We start from the raw sequence: 15,216 nt of genomic DNA on the forward strand, positions 1-15,216 counted from the left end.
GGAGCTGGGTACCCTGCAGTACTACGCCACAAACCCTGGTAACCAACAAATTGTGACCTGTGTATATCAGTATAGCAGCGATTTTAGTAACATCTGTACTGTTACAGTTGTATATTAAAAAAAAGGAGATAGATTTGAATATTTTAGTACTTCAAATATTTTAGTCTCACTTCAGTTTTTCAGTATGATTTATATAGATACAAAATGAATTAAATTTTCTGTACAAAAGGAAAAATATCCGACATAAGGTCTTTTTTTTCTCAACATACTCATACCCAAGCTTTTATGCATAGAGCTAGGCCACAGTTTCATTTGATATTGATTCCACTCATCTGTATGAGATGAACTCATAAATAAATCATCCACTAACAAAAAAATTGACTCATTATTCTTGTATTTTATTTTTAGTTTATCAGATGTGTATAATTAATAATATAATGTAACTTAAAGATCTTTTAAAAATAAAGGTGTGGCATATCAAGATGTAATTGACTTAAAAGTGCTCAATTATGCAAATTATGTTGAATTAGTGTTTTTAGATGGGCCTGCTCAGATGTACTGCAGGATAAATGTTCCCATTATATGAATTATATGTAATTATTACGGAGAAAAATGTTGTTAGCTGTAAATAATAAAGAAGCACAACAGACTAAATGTAATGACCTTATTTTCTGTTGTAATCTTAGGGATCAAATGATCATTTACAAAAAAGAAAATGCTTAATTTACCCTCTAACAGAACCCATCAATATTTGAACTAGAAATCATAGCACGGTTAGGGCATGACATGTTTGAAATGGGAGAGAGCAGAGGGAGTAAATCAGTTGAGAATTTCTGAAGAGTGAGAGAGCTGAGGTCAGGCGAGGATGTTGGGAGGAAAGGGAATGAGTGAGAGGCAAGGTGAGAGCAAGATAGGAAGTGGTGGTCAGAAAGGGGGAAAGGGGGATTAGAGAATAAGTAGTCTTATCACCATATCAACTGATGAAACGTACCTGATGCCACTGATTGCTATAACAATAAGACCAGCTTTCAAACTGTACCAGAAATAATTTTATACATAACATCTGTATTAAAAGTTTTTGTTTTTTTAAATTGTACTGATTATGTCATAAGTAATAAAGTGCCCAGTGATAACAAAGGTCAGTGAGGTTCTCGTTTCATAGGACCTATCATTCATAGACGGCTTAATATTTGGTACGCTTTATGTGAAGAACATCACCTTTATTGCTCAAGCCAAATTGCTAGCAAATGCATTGATCAAAAACATTTTTACCTTCTGTCCCACTGAGTGAAATGCATTAACAACCCGCTCACCTAGACAATAAACACAGATGTAAGCATAATGTATTTTGATATATTTATGCAACACATGATGTTTTGGCAGGAAAATGTATGGCTTGCTTTTTGCGGGTGATCCTACGATACCTGCTCTTAAAGGTCCAATTTCATTAACCAAATAATTGCATCAAAACAATGGATATATATCAAAGGTATTATTATATGATATGAAATGAATAACACTTGTCTTGTTTTCTGAATGATACTTGGTCAACAAATTTCACAAAAATGTAGGGCACACAGTTTCTTGTTGAAAGCTTCCGGCGTCCAGCTTTGGAACTGGTAAATCCGCTGATCTCAGTTAAGATTTTTTAGAATCCAGTCAATGTAGCTGGACACATCAGTGTACACGCCAGGCTTATTTTCCTCACCGCAGCCAGACCCCCAGCTTACGATACCATGTAACTCAATTTTTCCATCTACCTCACATACAAGAGGACCACCAGAGTCTCCCTACGGAAATACAACACAAGATACATTGTAATCAAGGCATACATGTGTAATAAAATTAGCAATCATAAATTGTAATGCTATTTACTGTTGGGTCAAACACTTGTTGAAGGACATTTTCTAATAAGTTCTTAGAGTATTCTTGTGCACGCTCTCAATTCATTCATCTGGTGGTTTGGTTCAGCATTGCAACCATGGGCCACGTCGCCATATTATTATTAAACCTTTTTCCTTTAGGTGGGAATTATATTTTAAATCTAGCAATAAATTATTTGTTTCTCTATGATATGCTACTGAAATTTGACAATTAAACATCCTCATTTCCACGTCCCCTCACCCTTTGTATCCTATATCTCTTTAATTATTTTCAAATGACTTTATTTACAAACTATGTGAGTGATGTGCTTATGTGGAATAAAATGCAAGTTTGACCTAGTCGGTCACTGCTTGAGGGGTTTAGCTGTCAAATCTCTATTGGAAGCTAAGGGGTTGTCATAGAATAAGGAAAACTGAATAATGCATTAATGGTTTTTGCTGGAGGGTATAATCGTTATTTCCCTACTCAGTATGGGAACTGTCATGTTTACAACAACAAATTAGACCACAAGCCAAGGCATCTCACATTTACATTTACAAACATAGGGTTAGATTTAATACTGTCTACTGTAAAAGCAGGAGAAAAATGACCCGTGCTAATGCATGGATTCTGGGGTCACTTAATGCTCTCAAAATGTACTTGATTACTGCGAGTTTAAGGACAAATTGTCATTTTTTTCTTCTTAGTTTTGTTGTTCCATGGAACTCCCATGTATTGTATTGTTGTATTCGCCAGGGTTCTGTAGAGTGGAAGGTGTTCAAAGAAAGGTCAGGTGACTAGAAAAGGAGGCTCTTTTCCCATTGAGATATCAAGAGATTAAGGACCCACCACTAATCCAAAGAGTTTAACCCCTTCGTGACAAAGGCTGATTTTACTTTTTGTACCCTTAGTGACAATGGCCTTTTTAACATTTCTGCGCTGCTTGTGTTTAGCTGTAATTTTCTTCTTTCCCGTTTACTGAACCCACACACATTAGATATTGTTTTTTTCAGGACAAGAAGGGCTTTCTTTAGATGACATTGTTTTGATTGTATCATATTATTTACTATTAAAAAAAGTATAAAATATGGTGAAAAATTTAGAAAAAAATGACTGTTTCTAACTTTTAGTTGAAAAATCTTTTACTCATCTATAAAAGGTAATGAAAAAACCTGCTAAATAGATGCTACTATTTGTCCTGAGTTTGGAAATACCCAATGTTTTTATGTTTTTTTGCTTTTTTCTACCCATTATGGGGCAATAAGTACAGGTAGCGTTTTGCTATTTCAAAGCCATTTTTTCCAAATCTGGTAATTCTTCCCCCCATGTGCCATTTCGGGTATCTTTGAACCCGGCCAATGCAATTTACCCCATCAAATCATATATTTTTGAAAACTAGAAACCCCAGGGTATTTCAAATGCTGGTATTTTAACTCTTTCCATGCACTTATTCTACCAGCAGCCTATGTCAAACTTTATGGTAGTCATTTTTTTGCATTTGTTTTGCCACACACATTTTATTTCAGGTATGAATTAAAATGTTCTCGTTTATGTCACTAACACAAAACACCCCAATATGTGTTCAGCAACATCTCCTGAGCGCAGTGATACCCCACATGAATGATTTTGCCTGGCTGTTTGGGGGCAAAAGGGCCACATTTGGGGCATGCACATTTTTCTATGTTGAACTTTGGCATTTGGGGATCCACTGCCCATGCCCTATTTGGTACATCTTTGAGCCGGGCCATTTCAGTGTGCCCAATAAACCCATATATTTTTGAAAACTAGACACCCCAGGGTATTTCAAATGCTAGTATTTTAACTCTTTCCATGCACCATATCTACCACCAGTCTTTGTCAAACTTTGTGGTAGTCATTTTTTTGCATTTGTTTTGTCACACACATTTTATTTCAGGTATGAATTAAAATGTTCTCGTTTATGTCACTATCACAAAACACCCCAATATGTGTTCAGCAACATCTCCTGAGCGCAGTGATACCCCACATGAATGATTTTGCCTGGCTGTTTGGGGGCAAAAGGGCCACATTTGGGGCATGCGCATTTTTCAATGTTGAACTTTGGCATTTGGGGATCCACTGCCCATGCCCTATTTGGTACATCTTTGAGCCGGGCAATTTCAGTGTGCCCAACAAAACCATATATTTTTGAAAACTAGACACCCCAGGGTATTTTAAATGCTGGTATTTTAACTCTTTGCATGCACACATTTTACCACCAGCATTTTTTCAAAGTTTGCAGTAGTATTTTTGTGTGTGTATTTTTCCCACACACACCTACTTTATGTATGAATTTACAGCTCCTGGTATATGCCGCTGTCACACGACACCCCATAATGTGTTCAGCAACATCTCCTGAATGCAGTGATACCCCACATGCATGGGTTTGTCATTTTTTGGGGGAACTAAAAGGCCACATTTGGTACGTGTGCATTTTTCTAATTGGAAATTAGATGTGTGGCCATCCTTCCCCCGGTGTTAATTGGGACATTGTTGAACCCGGCCAATTCAATTTACCCCATCAAATCATACCTTTTTTAAAAGTAGACACCCCACGGGCATTTAATATGCCAGTATTTTAACTCTTTCCATTAGAATTGAGCTAATATGCTAATTTTAGGATTTGCTCACAAAAATATATTTTTGATATATATATATTTTTTTTTTTTTTTGCCTTTTTTTAATTTTTTTTTTAACATTTTTTTTCAACTTGGAGGTTCCCCTGATAGTGACATCAGTGGGAAATGATTTTTACATTTTACTGTTTTTTTACTATTTTTTTCTAATTATTATTAATTTTATTTTTTAATTTATTTTTACTAATCACACTGTGATTAGAAAGCTGGGCTCCATTGACTTGCATGGTGAATGCAGTACCTGTATTCAACCTGCAAGTGGAGCCAGAGTTCTCTAGATGGTCTGGAGACTGTCTAGCGAACTTTAAAACTTGTTTGTTTCTCTTGCAGGGCGGCGGCCATCTTGGTTGATGGCGAAGATCACCGGCAGCTGCGGCTGTGACCGCTCTCCGGAGCGGTCACAGCCCATCGAAAGGTAAGTGTTTGGTGTCGCTGGATGCCTCCTGATCGAGGCATTCCAGCGACACCATTTAAGTTTAGGAGGCGATCGTTGATCGCCTCCTAAACGCTTTTAAAACGGGCGTCCGCCGCCATACAAAGTATGGCGGATGTTGACGCCCCGTGGAGGGGCCAGAGATGGCCCCTTCGTGCCAATCGCGACGTTGCTGAATGCCTCGAGGTTGAGGCATTCAGCAACGCTTTTTGGGTGCAGAAAGCGAAAGTAGATCGCTTTCTGCACCCGTTTAAAGACGTGCCGGTCCTGGCACGTCAATTGTCGTAAAGCACATGCTTTTCCGTGTCGTGCCAGGACCGGCAATTGTCGTTAAGGGGTTAAACAGTAAACAAGGTCTGTCCAAACCTTGACCTTATGATCATAGAAAACTGACACGAGTGCTTAAACATAAGTGTGACTCCTGTTGTCCCCGGAATCACTTCCAGCACCAGTCAGCATGCGCACCTTGGAACCCTGCTATGTGTACCCAATAAGTAGACACAACTACCTTGGACTGAGTACAGCAGGAATGAACAGTTTATTGTAGTAAAACATAGACTGATATAGCCACAGAACTTCATTAACATAAATTAACAGATACATGTATTCAACCCAACCTTTAATCCCCTTTAGCTACTGAATATCCCCCTGGTAGCCATCCGGTAATGGGATTACTTTACACAATGGAGTTCCTGCCTGTTTGGCAGTCAGGCTGGAGCCATCCCTGAGTACCTTGGGCCCCTGTATGACAGCTCATTCTGTCACAATAAGTGTGAGATTTGTTGGCTTTCCTATAATTTGCCTCATGTCAAAGGTCTAGACTTTATGAACTGGATCAGTCTGATATACTTTTGTTAATTTTACCTCTGTACAAAATGTAAGAAGCCCCTCACCATGGACTCTTTATAGAGTAAGATATTTTGCTTTGATTGTTTTTGGTTGAGTGAGTGTTAGCCAGATATGCAAGTTTAGTTTCTGTTTGATTGTGCACACTAGTATGTTGAGCAAGTCAATATAACAGATCTGTTAATATATTCTTATAATTATTATTTTTCTGAAAGTTGAATTACATAAAAACAACATGGAAACATTTAAGATACCTTTTAAGTTTTCATGGCAACAACCTTTGAGTGACAACATTTTTACCTGAATTAACTGTCAAAGGTCTGGGCATTCTGCAGTACTAAATGGTGTATCTATTTACACTTATTTACAGATGAATTAAACACATATGTACTGATGTACAGTCATGATAAATCTTTGTCACAATTGCTAGCACCACCATTGTCGCTGCCTGTGCCCTGATAAACGTTCCTCTGATTGACTGTCTGTGCAGACAGGGAGATTTCAGGACAGACAAGCAGTGGAAAATGGGAAAAGGTAAAACAGAAGACCTCACCATATCTTACAGCTGAAACTAAGGAGCTCATATGCAGCTGCACCCTGCCTATTTTCTTATTGCAACTAGAAACATCTCCTTCTAGTTAGAAGAATGACACTGCTGATCACACAGGATACTCCAACCGTGGCTAGGAGCCACTGAGCAAGCTAAATATCAGAATACCTCCCACATGCAAACGTACCCACTCGGGTAACAGTTATCCACACACTCAGTTAAAAAAATCCTGCAGTTATCAACCATTTAAGTAAACGCAAAATATTCTCCCAATATCCTAATAAATTGTATCTGTTGCTCAAAGGTGAAACATGTTAGCAGATGTGTTGAAGTAAGCCCTTAGCTCAGAGCATTTAAAGAACCCATGCATCCTCTCTATGGTCTCATGATGACAATGAGCTCACCTGGCATGCATCGACCCCTCCTGCCATGACACCAGCGCACATCATCCCCGACAGCATCTTATTACCATGAACATCAGGAGACTGGCATTGTGTGTTAGGGATTATTGGTATACGGGCTTCCTGAAGGAACAATGCATATTCATCCGCCCCTGAGGATAGAAATGTATGAAGAAATGATCACTTCATTGTGGAAGTACAAAATGTACTTGCTGTATAGTCTTACTATTAGTTCTGGTATCTCCTTACCATGGTACTGGTGGCCCCACCCGACCACTGTACATTGCTTCACTCTGTCAGCCACATTTTGAGGAAGACAAATAGGTTGCACAAATTGTGTGAATTCAGCACAGGCATCTGTTGTTGACTTCAGCCTCACAAGAGCTTGGAGAGAAGAAAAGCGCATGGTGAAAATTGTATAACTCGGAACATCATTTGCACAGGTGTCTCTGAAGGGGCTTGGCAGAACCTATCATGGGGTCTTGTGCACAAATATGAGGAATATATTAAACATTCTAAGTTCTATACCTAAAAATATGAAGTGAGCCCATTCAGTTGGAATTGTTCTTGTACCTAATACCACTGCAATTGGATTAAGCAAATACAATGTTTTTTATGAATTCACTGGGTTATGGCCCACCATAATTTGATAATTACAGTATATAATTGCCTGTGAGAAGGAAGTAAGAGTGAGTCAAGTGGGGTGGAGAAATTGGGCTTGTAGCAACAAAGAATGGGCTACATACTGACTATAGCAGAACATCTGAATAACATGAAAAGATGGCTGTGCAGCTTAATCATTTGAACATTGGGGTTTACATATGTTAAGTGATTCTGTTGCAAAGTGGTTTTATCACCATAGCAATCAATGGCATTGTCTAATCAGCAGAAACATTCTGTTTATTTCTATGGTGATAAAACCACCTTCCAAAATTTGTACCAGAAGCACTTAACATAAACAAGAGCACCTTCAATTCTCGCCTCTTACCGATATCATGCTGAAAGGTATTTTCGTCATACTTCTCATGGAGGATATATCTCTCCACTTGGAATGTCCTTGTCCGTGTGTCTGTTGTGTTGAACAAGCTCTGCCCTAATACCACAGTGATCTCCTTCACATTTGGCCTACAAAAATATTTTTACAAACAATTAAATGTACTATTCAGAAATGTTGAGAAGTATATTGAAAAAAATCATTTGTGTGCCAAGTTGTGATTTAGTAATGGACAGTACTGTTTACTATTCAATAGGTTTAAATATGTAGCACTCTGGGAAAACATTGAGAAGAGCCTAAAAGGGTAACGAAGATTTAAGTATAATAACGAATAACAATAAATTAAAAATTAAAATGAGCTTCCTCGGATGCTGTGCTCCATTGTATAGTTTAGAATGTGATAATACCTGAGGTCTCTGTTGTTTTATTGTCTGTTTTACGTGGATAATGGAAGTTATAATTTACTTCAGATAAAATGTAGTGGTTTATGTAATATTAATCGTTCAAAATGAAAATGTGAATTTAAAATGCTTTCACTTTTCTGATGATGTTATTTTTTCAAAGTTCCCTTTTGCTGACTGCTCTGAGGAAATTCAAAAAGTGTTCTATTATTCCACTTGCTTGTAGCTTCTAAACAGCAGAGGAGGACTGGGCTTGTTCAGCCCATCCAAGTGGTCCATTGACAAAAAGCCAAAAAACACATTTGGCAGACAATACACTCAATGAACATTATCCTGTCCATCTCAAAATATGTTTATGGAAATGGAGCGCATAAAAGCTGAACAGAAAGGGCCAGTATAGATGAATATGTTGCCAAAGTCCCTGTTAGTGTATATGTCATTGCATCTATGTGTACTAAAACACAAAAAAGGCATAAAGTCTTAAATCCTGAGCAGCCCATAGTGGGCAATTGTGCCCCCACTCCCCTTCCCAGGGCTCGACTGCTAAGTAGAGTAAGAAGCAGCACTATGTTCAAAAATGAAAACAAAATCTATTGAAAGCTCTCCGATTTATCACCTTGACAAATCTGCCCAAATCTTATAGCAGCTATTAAATATGGTGTGCCAAGCAACACAATGTGAAGAGTTTTATAAACAGAGTTTGGGAATGGATTATCTACAACATGAATACTTATGAGGCTGGATCGATTTTGATTCCTCAAACGCCACTGACTGTACGTTCTTAATGTCATCTTCTGAACTTGGCAACTCACAGAACTATCCAGTTATAGTTATAGCAAGTTGACATAGTACTATATAAAAGTCATATGGCTTACACATTTGGCTCTAGTGTATATACATGATACCTCAGATATAGACAGAAGATCCTCACCGTTGTTCTAAACAGTGAGCTGCAGTTAGAATCCAGCAAGAGGAGATGAGTGACCCACCACAGAAGTGACTGCTGATATACAGAGCTGCTACATAAGGATGGGATGCAGGAAGTGCAACGAGTCCCCCTACAATGCGTGGGGTTATGGAAGGAGTTTTCTGAAACTTCTTCTCACAGCTTGTTGGCATGCCTCTGCTTCTGTCCATCTTGGCGGTTGTATTTGGTGGGGGATCATATCTGCTGGTTGAAGAGGTTGGTCCTAGAGAAGGGGTTTCTGGTTTACTGGTCTGTGGTTGTAAAGTGCTAGCTGGGAAAACACAGCAGAAGCTTAGTATTCACATGGAGATATACCATGTCCTTCCCATACAATGCAATTAGAAAATGGTGTTCTATACACACAGTCTACAAACAAGCAGGAGACTTCTGTTCATAGGGTGTTCATGCCAGTTTTGTCTTGTGGCTAGGAAGCAGCAAGATCGGGCCTCTGATGACACTCTTGAGTCCTCACTTCCCTTTCTCCCCTGTCGGTCCCTTCTGGCGTACTAACTATAGATACTCGTACATGACAAAATAACTGTAAGTCATCAACCTTTGCAAAACACTACATATGGAGGTATTCCGGGTGTGGTTTTAGGTGTCCCTACAACTATTATTGTTCTGCCACTAAAGACGAATATATCAATGTTTTCGAGCTTTCATTTTGTTTATTTTTTGTTTATATTTCATTTTGTTGTATCTGTTACCAGTGTGTATTGTACCTGTGATCACATTGCACTTTGGGATGAGACAATGTTCCCAGCTCAGTCTCTCTTCAATTAGTATGAAGCACCAAGGCTGTGTATCTCCATCAGGATTCCTACAACACACAGAGTCGATCTGTAGGTAATGTGTTTCCCTAAAGTAACATCTACTAGTTATTATAGTAACATTATAAAAACGATTTCTGGCATAAGATGTGCCTATCACAGTTGTGAAAGCCAAGCAGACTGTTCCCAAGCAACTAATGACCATGAATACGAGGTAAGAAGAAAAACTTTAAAGAATATAATTTATTCTGATAAGCACCTGCAATATGGATGTGGTCCAATGCCATAGTCCTTTGCTTTAAAGCCACTGTAATGGGAAACCTCGTGATGAATTATATCAGAGTCCCAAGGCAAGCAGGATAGTCCTGTCACTGTTACACTGGCAGTGCCCCTGTAGCTGGTTCCATTTCCGCTGTAACATATTTCACTGGGACCTGAAAAAAGATATTTCCTCATACGTTCTCAAAATAATTTCCATGACAGTTTGGGCATTCAGTAGTACTAGAAATAATGTGTCCAAAAGCTTCATTTAGCTATAAACATGTTCACAAATGAACATTCTCCAGCAACCCTAATTCCAGTATTTGGGGGTTTTCCCAGCTTCTTTGACTGTACTATCCAGTTCCATCACATCATATCTATTTCCCATATACATATATTTAAAAGTCATTTCTTTTTTCCAAGTGAGACAGTACCCAGTATTTTTTTTATTATTTAATTGTATTTCTAACCAGACAATCTGCATGCTCTTTTGGCAACTGATTCCTAGTATATGTCAAAACTTACGTATTTCACAGTGAGGGCCTATATGTCCCTGGACACAGCCGCACACTGTGGTCCTCTTATCTTGAATGCAGTGCCCTCCATTGAGGCATGGGTTTATAGCACAAGCTGCAAAACCAGAGCGCATAATATAATACAAGCAATGAACGAGGCAATAAGGAAGCATCATAAAACTATTTTCAGTTACCTTTCCCTTTTGTTGGCTTACAAACGCTCCCCTTCTGACCACATGTACATTCCTCTAGGATGGGAGGTGTGTATCTCAGCCATTTCTCTTTAGGCTCAAAGTACTGTTGAAGTGTTTTATCAAAACACTTATCTAGAAGAAGAGGAAGAAGAATTGTATTTTTAAAATTGTTTGGATTGGAGTGTGACACTCGGCCTACATCACAACTTGTTTGGGATGTGAGTGAGCGAGCAGGCTAGCCCAAGAAAATGTTGTACCTTTTACTCTAGACAATCAACCCCACTCATTAATTGTTTGTCCCTTGGCTTCTCATATGGACTTCATTTATAAAACTGTTTCATTACATTCATTGCACTCTATAGAATGCTAAGTAAAAATTCACCAGAATCAGATCCGTGATTTTATTCTTTCCCCTAAAGGTCACATAAAAACTACAGAGGAACTTTTTTAGGCATTTTTGCAGTTTCTATGGCAACAGCCAATTAGTGCCTTTTTTACACATGCCACATCTATGTTCACAGCAAAAATTTTGATTGAGTTAAAGTTTTTGATGATTAAATAATTATTTTTAGGAAACATTTGGGTGTTCAGCTCCAATAGAAATTAAGTTTCAGATGCTGTATTTGATTATGAAGGTGATTCATAATTGTACATCTTTCATTGTAATAAGTTTACTTAGAGGTATATTTTCTGAACAAGTTTACAGGTGAGCTGAACACTTCACCAGATCCAAAGTTCCAAGATGAGCTTGTCTTGCTGGAAGGGTTAAACTGGCCCTGTATAATGCATAGCCCTTCTTGGAAGGCGCTTACCTGGGTGAGCCGTTCATAAAGCATAGAATAATGCTGAAATGCTCAACTTTCCTGAAAACTCCTTTAGTGAATTGACCCAATTCTATTTAATAAAGCAAGTAAGATGCGCTTTAGCTGTTAAGTCTCACCTATTAGGCAGTGGCGACCTGTATAGGGTTCTTTGCATACACAATGGTAACCTTTTAACTTGCTCTCACAAACCCCTCTGGGTTCACATGGATCATCATCCTCACAGTGGTCTGGGAATACAGAATTTGTAAAGACAGAATCTAAGAAGTAAGCCAGGTTTATGGTTGCAAAGAAAATCATGCAATACACATAACACATGTTATCCTTCCCTGCAGCAGACGAAGGGCAGCTCACATAAACAATGCGAGCTGCATGAAGAAAGGACTCCACATGATGTAAGAGGGAGGGAACGCTGTGGGATTGGGAAAGAGATAGGACGATTTGGGGCTGTGAAATAGGGGCAGCTGATGCAGAATGAGGACTTTGAAAGGGGCGAGAGCTTAGCGAGAGGGAAAGCGATGAGGTGGAGAGAGAGAGAGAGAACTGTTTGAGGGAGAGAAGGAGAGTGTGTGTGCATGAATGTGTATGCAGTTAGAGAGTTTGTGTATGTATATGGTGTTAGTGTATGTCGTTAGCATGTGTGTGTGTCAGTATATGCTGTTAGAATGTGTGGGCGTATTACCATATTGTGTCTAGTTATTAATGTATAGTGTGAAAGTGTGTCAGGGGTTAACCTAGGGTTAGTGGAGCATGGGAGAGGGAAAGAGAGGGTGGGGGAGAGAGAGTGTGGGTATGTAATTGTATGATGTTAAAGTGAGTGTGGGCATTAGTGTATGGTGTTAGAGTGAGTGTGGGGGTGTAAGTGTATGGTGGTATAGTGAGTGTGTGTTTGAGCAACTAAGGTCATTCATTTGAGGGGGGTATGTTTCACTGCCCACCTTCCAGCTACACAGGGCACTGTAGAGACACAGACATCCAAGTACTCCTGTAGTCTGTTGATGAATGGCCCTGCTTTGAGTAGGAAAGCCACAAGCACACAGTTGAAAAGCAGCTGGGTAATGGTATATGGGACAAACTATAAATCCCACATTTATTAAATAATATGTACTATTACATGCATTTAGACGTTTGGTTGATGTGCACTTTAAGACATTTAAAAACAAGGAAAGCATGTCGAATATAGCACATTAACAATGAGAAATTTGACAAAAAATGTCTCTTGGTACCTGTCACTTTGTGCTTCTCAATACAATATGACCAACGTTGGTCTAGATCATAATTCCGAGTGAGAGAGCACCTAAGAAAAATAGTTGTCAAAAGGGCATAGAACAATGATATACAGAGATGGTATAATATAGCCTATCCTGCCAATAAAAGTCCAAAACTAATTCCTAATGCTAATACCAGTATATGACTTTTATTTAATTGGTTTAATGTGAAAATTGCCCGGGGGCCTTTTGATTTCTAGTTACGCCCCTGCCTATCCCCTTCTAAAGATGTCAGAATCATGTTACCCAAAGGAGAGGAGTTCACTGATTATGTTTCCTGCAGGGAGGCCGAGGTCTGTTGGACAATGTTGTGTTTGAATGGAGAATCAACACATACATAGAGAGAAAAAAGAGACAGAAGTAATAGGAGAAAAGAAAGATCAAAGAGAAAATAAAGATAAGAGAAAAAAGAGAGAGATAAAAGAAAATGGAAGAAACAGGAAGAGAGAGAGAGGAGTGAGAGAAAAGAAGAAAGACAGAGAAAAAGAAAAGCTGGGGAAAAAAGAAGGAAGAGTGAAGAGGAAGAGAAAAAATTGAGGGAAAAGGAGACAAAGGGGAAAAAGATTAAGAGAGAGATGAAAGAGGAAGGGAAACATTTTGTGTACATAACCTATGTAGTGTTCAACATGCAGCCTTACCATGGTTTAGGTCCATGCTTCCCTCTTCTGATACAAGATCTGTATACCATACGGCCATAAATGAATGGAAAGTGACACAGCTCCCCACTCTCTGTTAGAACTGTGTGTGGACAATGGATTCTCAGTTATAGATTCTCCGTTATAGAACAACCTGAATTATGAGTTGGTACACTAGACACTGATATACTAAGACACAGAGGACTGTGTATATTGTCAAATAATGTTATGTCTCACCAAGTGCGGACTCATGTTTCTTTTCTTTGGGTTTCTGTATGGTAAATAAAACATAGAATGTCCCATTTAAAGTTTAAAGTAAACACTCAAAGCAAATATCGAAACACTGTTGCTTTTTGTTCCAGTGAGATGGCAGAATATTATTTGCAAACAGGCCAGGACAAAAGCAAGAATAAATCAATTTGAATTTCTTCTTTGGTAAAACACTCAGCGTCGTGCTTGGTAAGTGGTTTTCTGCTGGCGACTGTCTACAATACACAAATCTACGGCAAACTGTTTAAGAACATATAATACAGTGGAAAACTACACCGCACTTTGGTATCGATTGCTCATTACTCACATGGTTAAACACAGTTCAATAAGTCTTGCCTGTAACTTCTGTGTAATCTCCTTCTCGGTGTTATTCATACCATATCAAAAAATTACTTTAAAATCTAAAAAATACCGTTCTTATCTAATTTTGGGTTGTTTTTTTTAGAGGAAATTTAATAAACCCCAGACTGTTTGCACTCACGTGTTTGGCCTGTGTAACAACCAGGATAACAAGCAGGATAAGCAGAGAGAAGAGATTCATGATGTCCACAGGAGGCGATTAAAGCAAACTCATAAAGACAAAGGTTATAAGTGGGAGAGGGACTGGGTTGTACGTGGGCAAAAAGGGCATTCACCCTTTACCTCTGCCATACAGTGCAACTCCTCTGAGGGCGAAGGGCAGAGCTACCCCAGAGCCATTGGAGTAGCCAGGCATATTGATCAGCTCCTGGTTTAGGGTTCCAGTTTGTAGTAGCAATTTATGATTAACTATCTGCAGTGCATTAACCTCACGTCATCACCGCTTCCCAACTGATGTATGGACATATATTTATAGTAAAAAAAAAAAAAAAAAAAAAAGATCATATTAACAAATCAATGTTCAAAACAAAATGAAAGCTTTGGTGCAGGACCCATTTATATACAGACACATATATACAATGTTATGTATGAACAGTAAATTCATCTGTATTCTATATCATCACTCTAAGTCTCCTAATATATCCTCAATCCTCTACAACCTCTAAAAACACCATACATTATATAAAATCCAATTGTAAAGTTCTGTTTGAAAAAAGATTTTTCAAAAACTACATATTAAAAGTGATTTCAGATAAAGTAAAACTAAAGTTGTTTTTAAGTAGTCTTGTCTGTTTTGGTGTGCACCTTCCAGTACGTTTCAGTAACTAGGTTTGGTGATAAATGTCCAGCTTCTCTCCTAGCATTCTAGGACCGGTGATAAAGTTGACTTTTTATAAAGAAACCTCCATAAACACTGAATGCATATTAAAGAACTAAATCACATAGATTGTTTCATCTATGATAGGTGATCCTACGTATAGGAGACCGGACATTAGCTATTCCTTTAGATATGG

The 15,216-nt window shown here is 38.4% G+C and overlaps 1 protein-coding gene across 1 annotated transcript; it reads right to left on the bottom strand.

Moving 5' to 3' along the window:
- Nucleotides 1–1,199: 1,199 nt before the first annotated feature.
- Nucleotides 1,200–14,490, bottom strand: F12 (coagulation factor XII). The gene is made up of 14 exons (XM_053461880.1): nucleotides 14,325–14,490; nucleotides 13,811–13,844; nucleotides 13,577–13,676; nucleotides 12,897–12,967; nucleotides 11,790–11,900; nucleotides 10,850–10,981; nucleotides 10,666–10,770; nucleotides 10,139–10,313; nucleotides 9,832–9,929; nucleotides 9,074–9,380; nucleotides 7,736–7,872; nucleotides 6,997–7,131; nucleotides 6,751–6,899; nucleotides 1,200–1,790 (listed from the first exon to the last, which is right to left on the bottom strand). The coding sequence occupies exons 1-14, from the start codon at nucleotides 14,382–14,384 to the stop codon at nucleotides 1,635–1,637; spliced, it is 1,770 nt and encodes a 589-aa protein (XP_053317855.1). The 5' UTR covers nucleotides 14,385–14,490; the 3' UTR covers nucleotides 1,200–1,634.
- Nucleotides 14,491–15,216: the final 726 nt, after the last annotated feature.

Source organism: Spea bombifrons, chromosome 4 (genome assembly GCF_027358695.1).
Source record: "Spea bombifrons isolate aSpeBom1 chromosome 4, aSpeBom1.2.pri, whole genome shotgun sequence".
Lineage (NCBI taxonomy): Eukaryota > Metazoa > Chordata > Amphibia > Anura > Pelobatidae > Spea > Spea bombifrons.

Coding starts and splice junctions, on each gene's coding strand:
- F12 (XM_053461880.1), bottom strand. CDS start 14,384: ATGAATCTCTTCTCTCTGCTTATCCTGCTTGTTATCCTGGTTGTTACA. Junction 9,930..10,138: donor GGACCACATCCATATTGCAG/GTGCTTATCAGA, acceptor TGTGTGTTGTAG/GAATCCTGATGGAGATACAC. Junction 9,381..9,831: donor AAAGTGCAATGTGATCACAG/GTACAATACACA, acceptor GTGTTTTCCCAG/CTAGCACTTTACAACCACAG.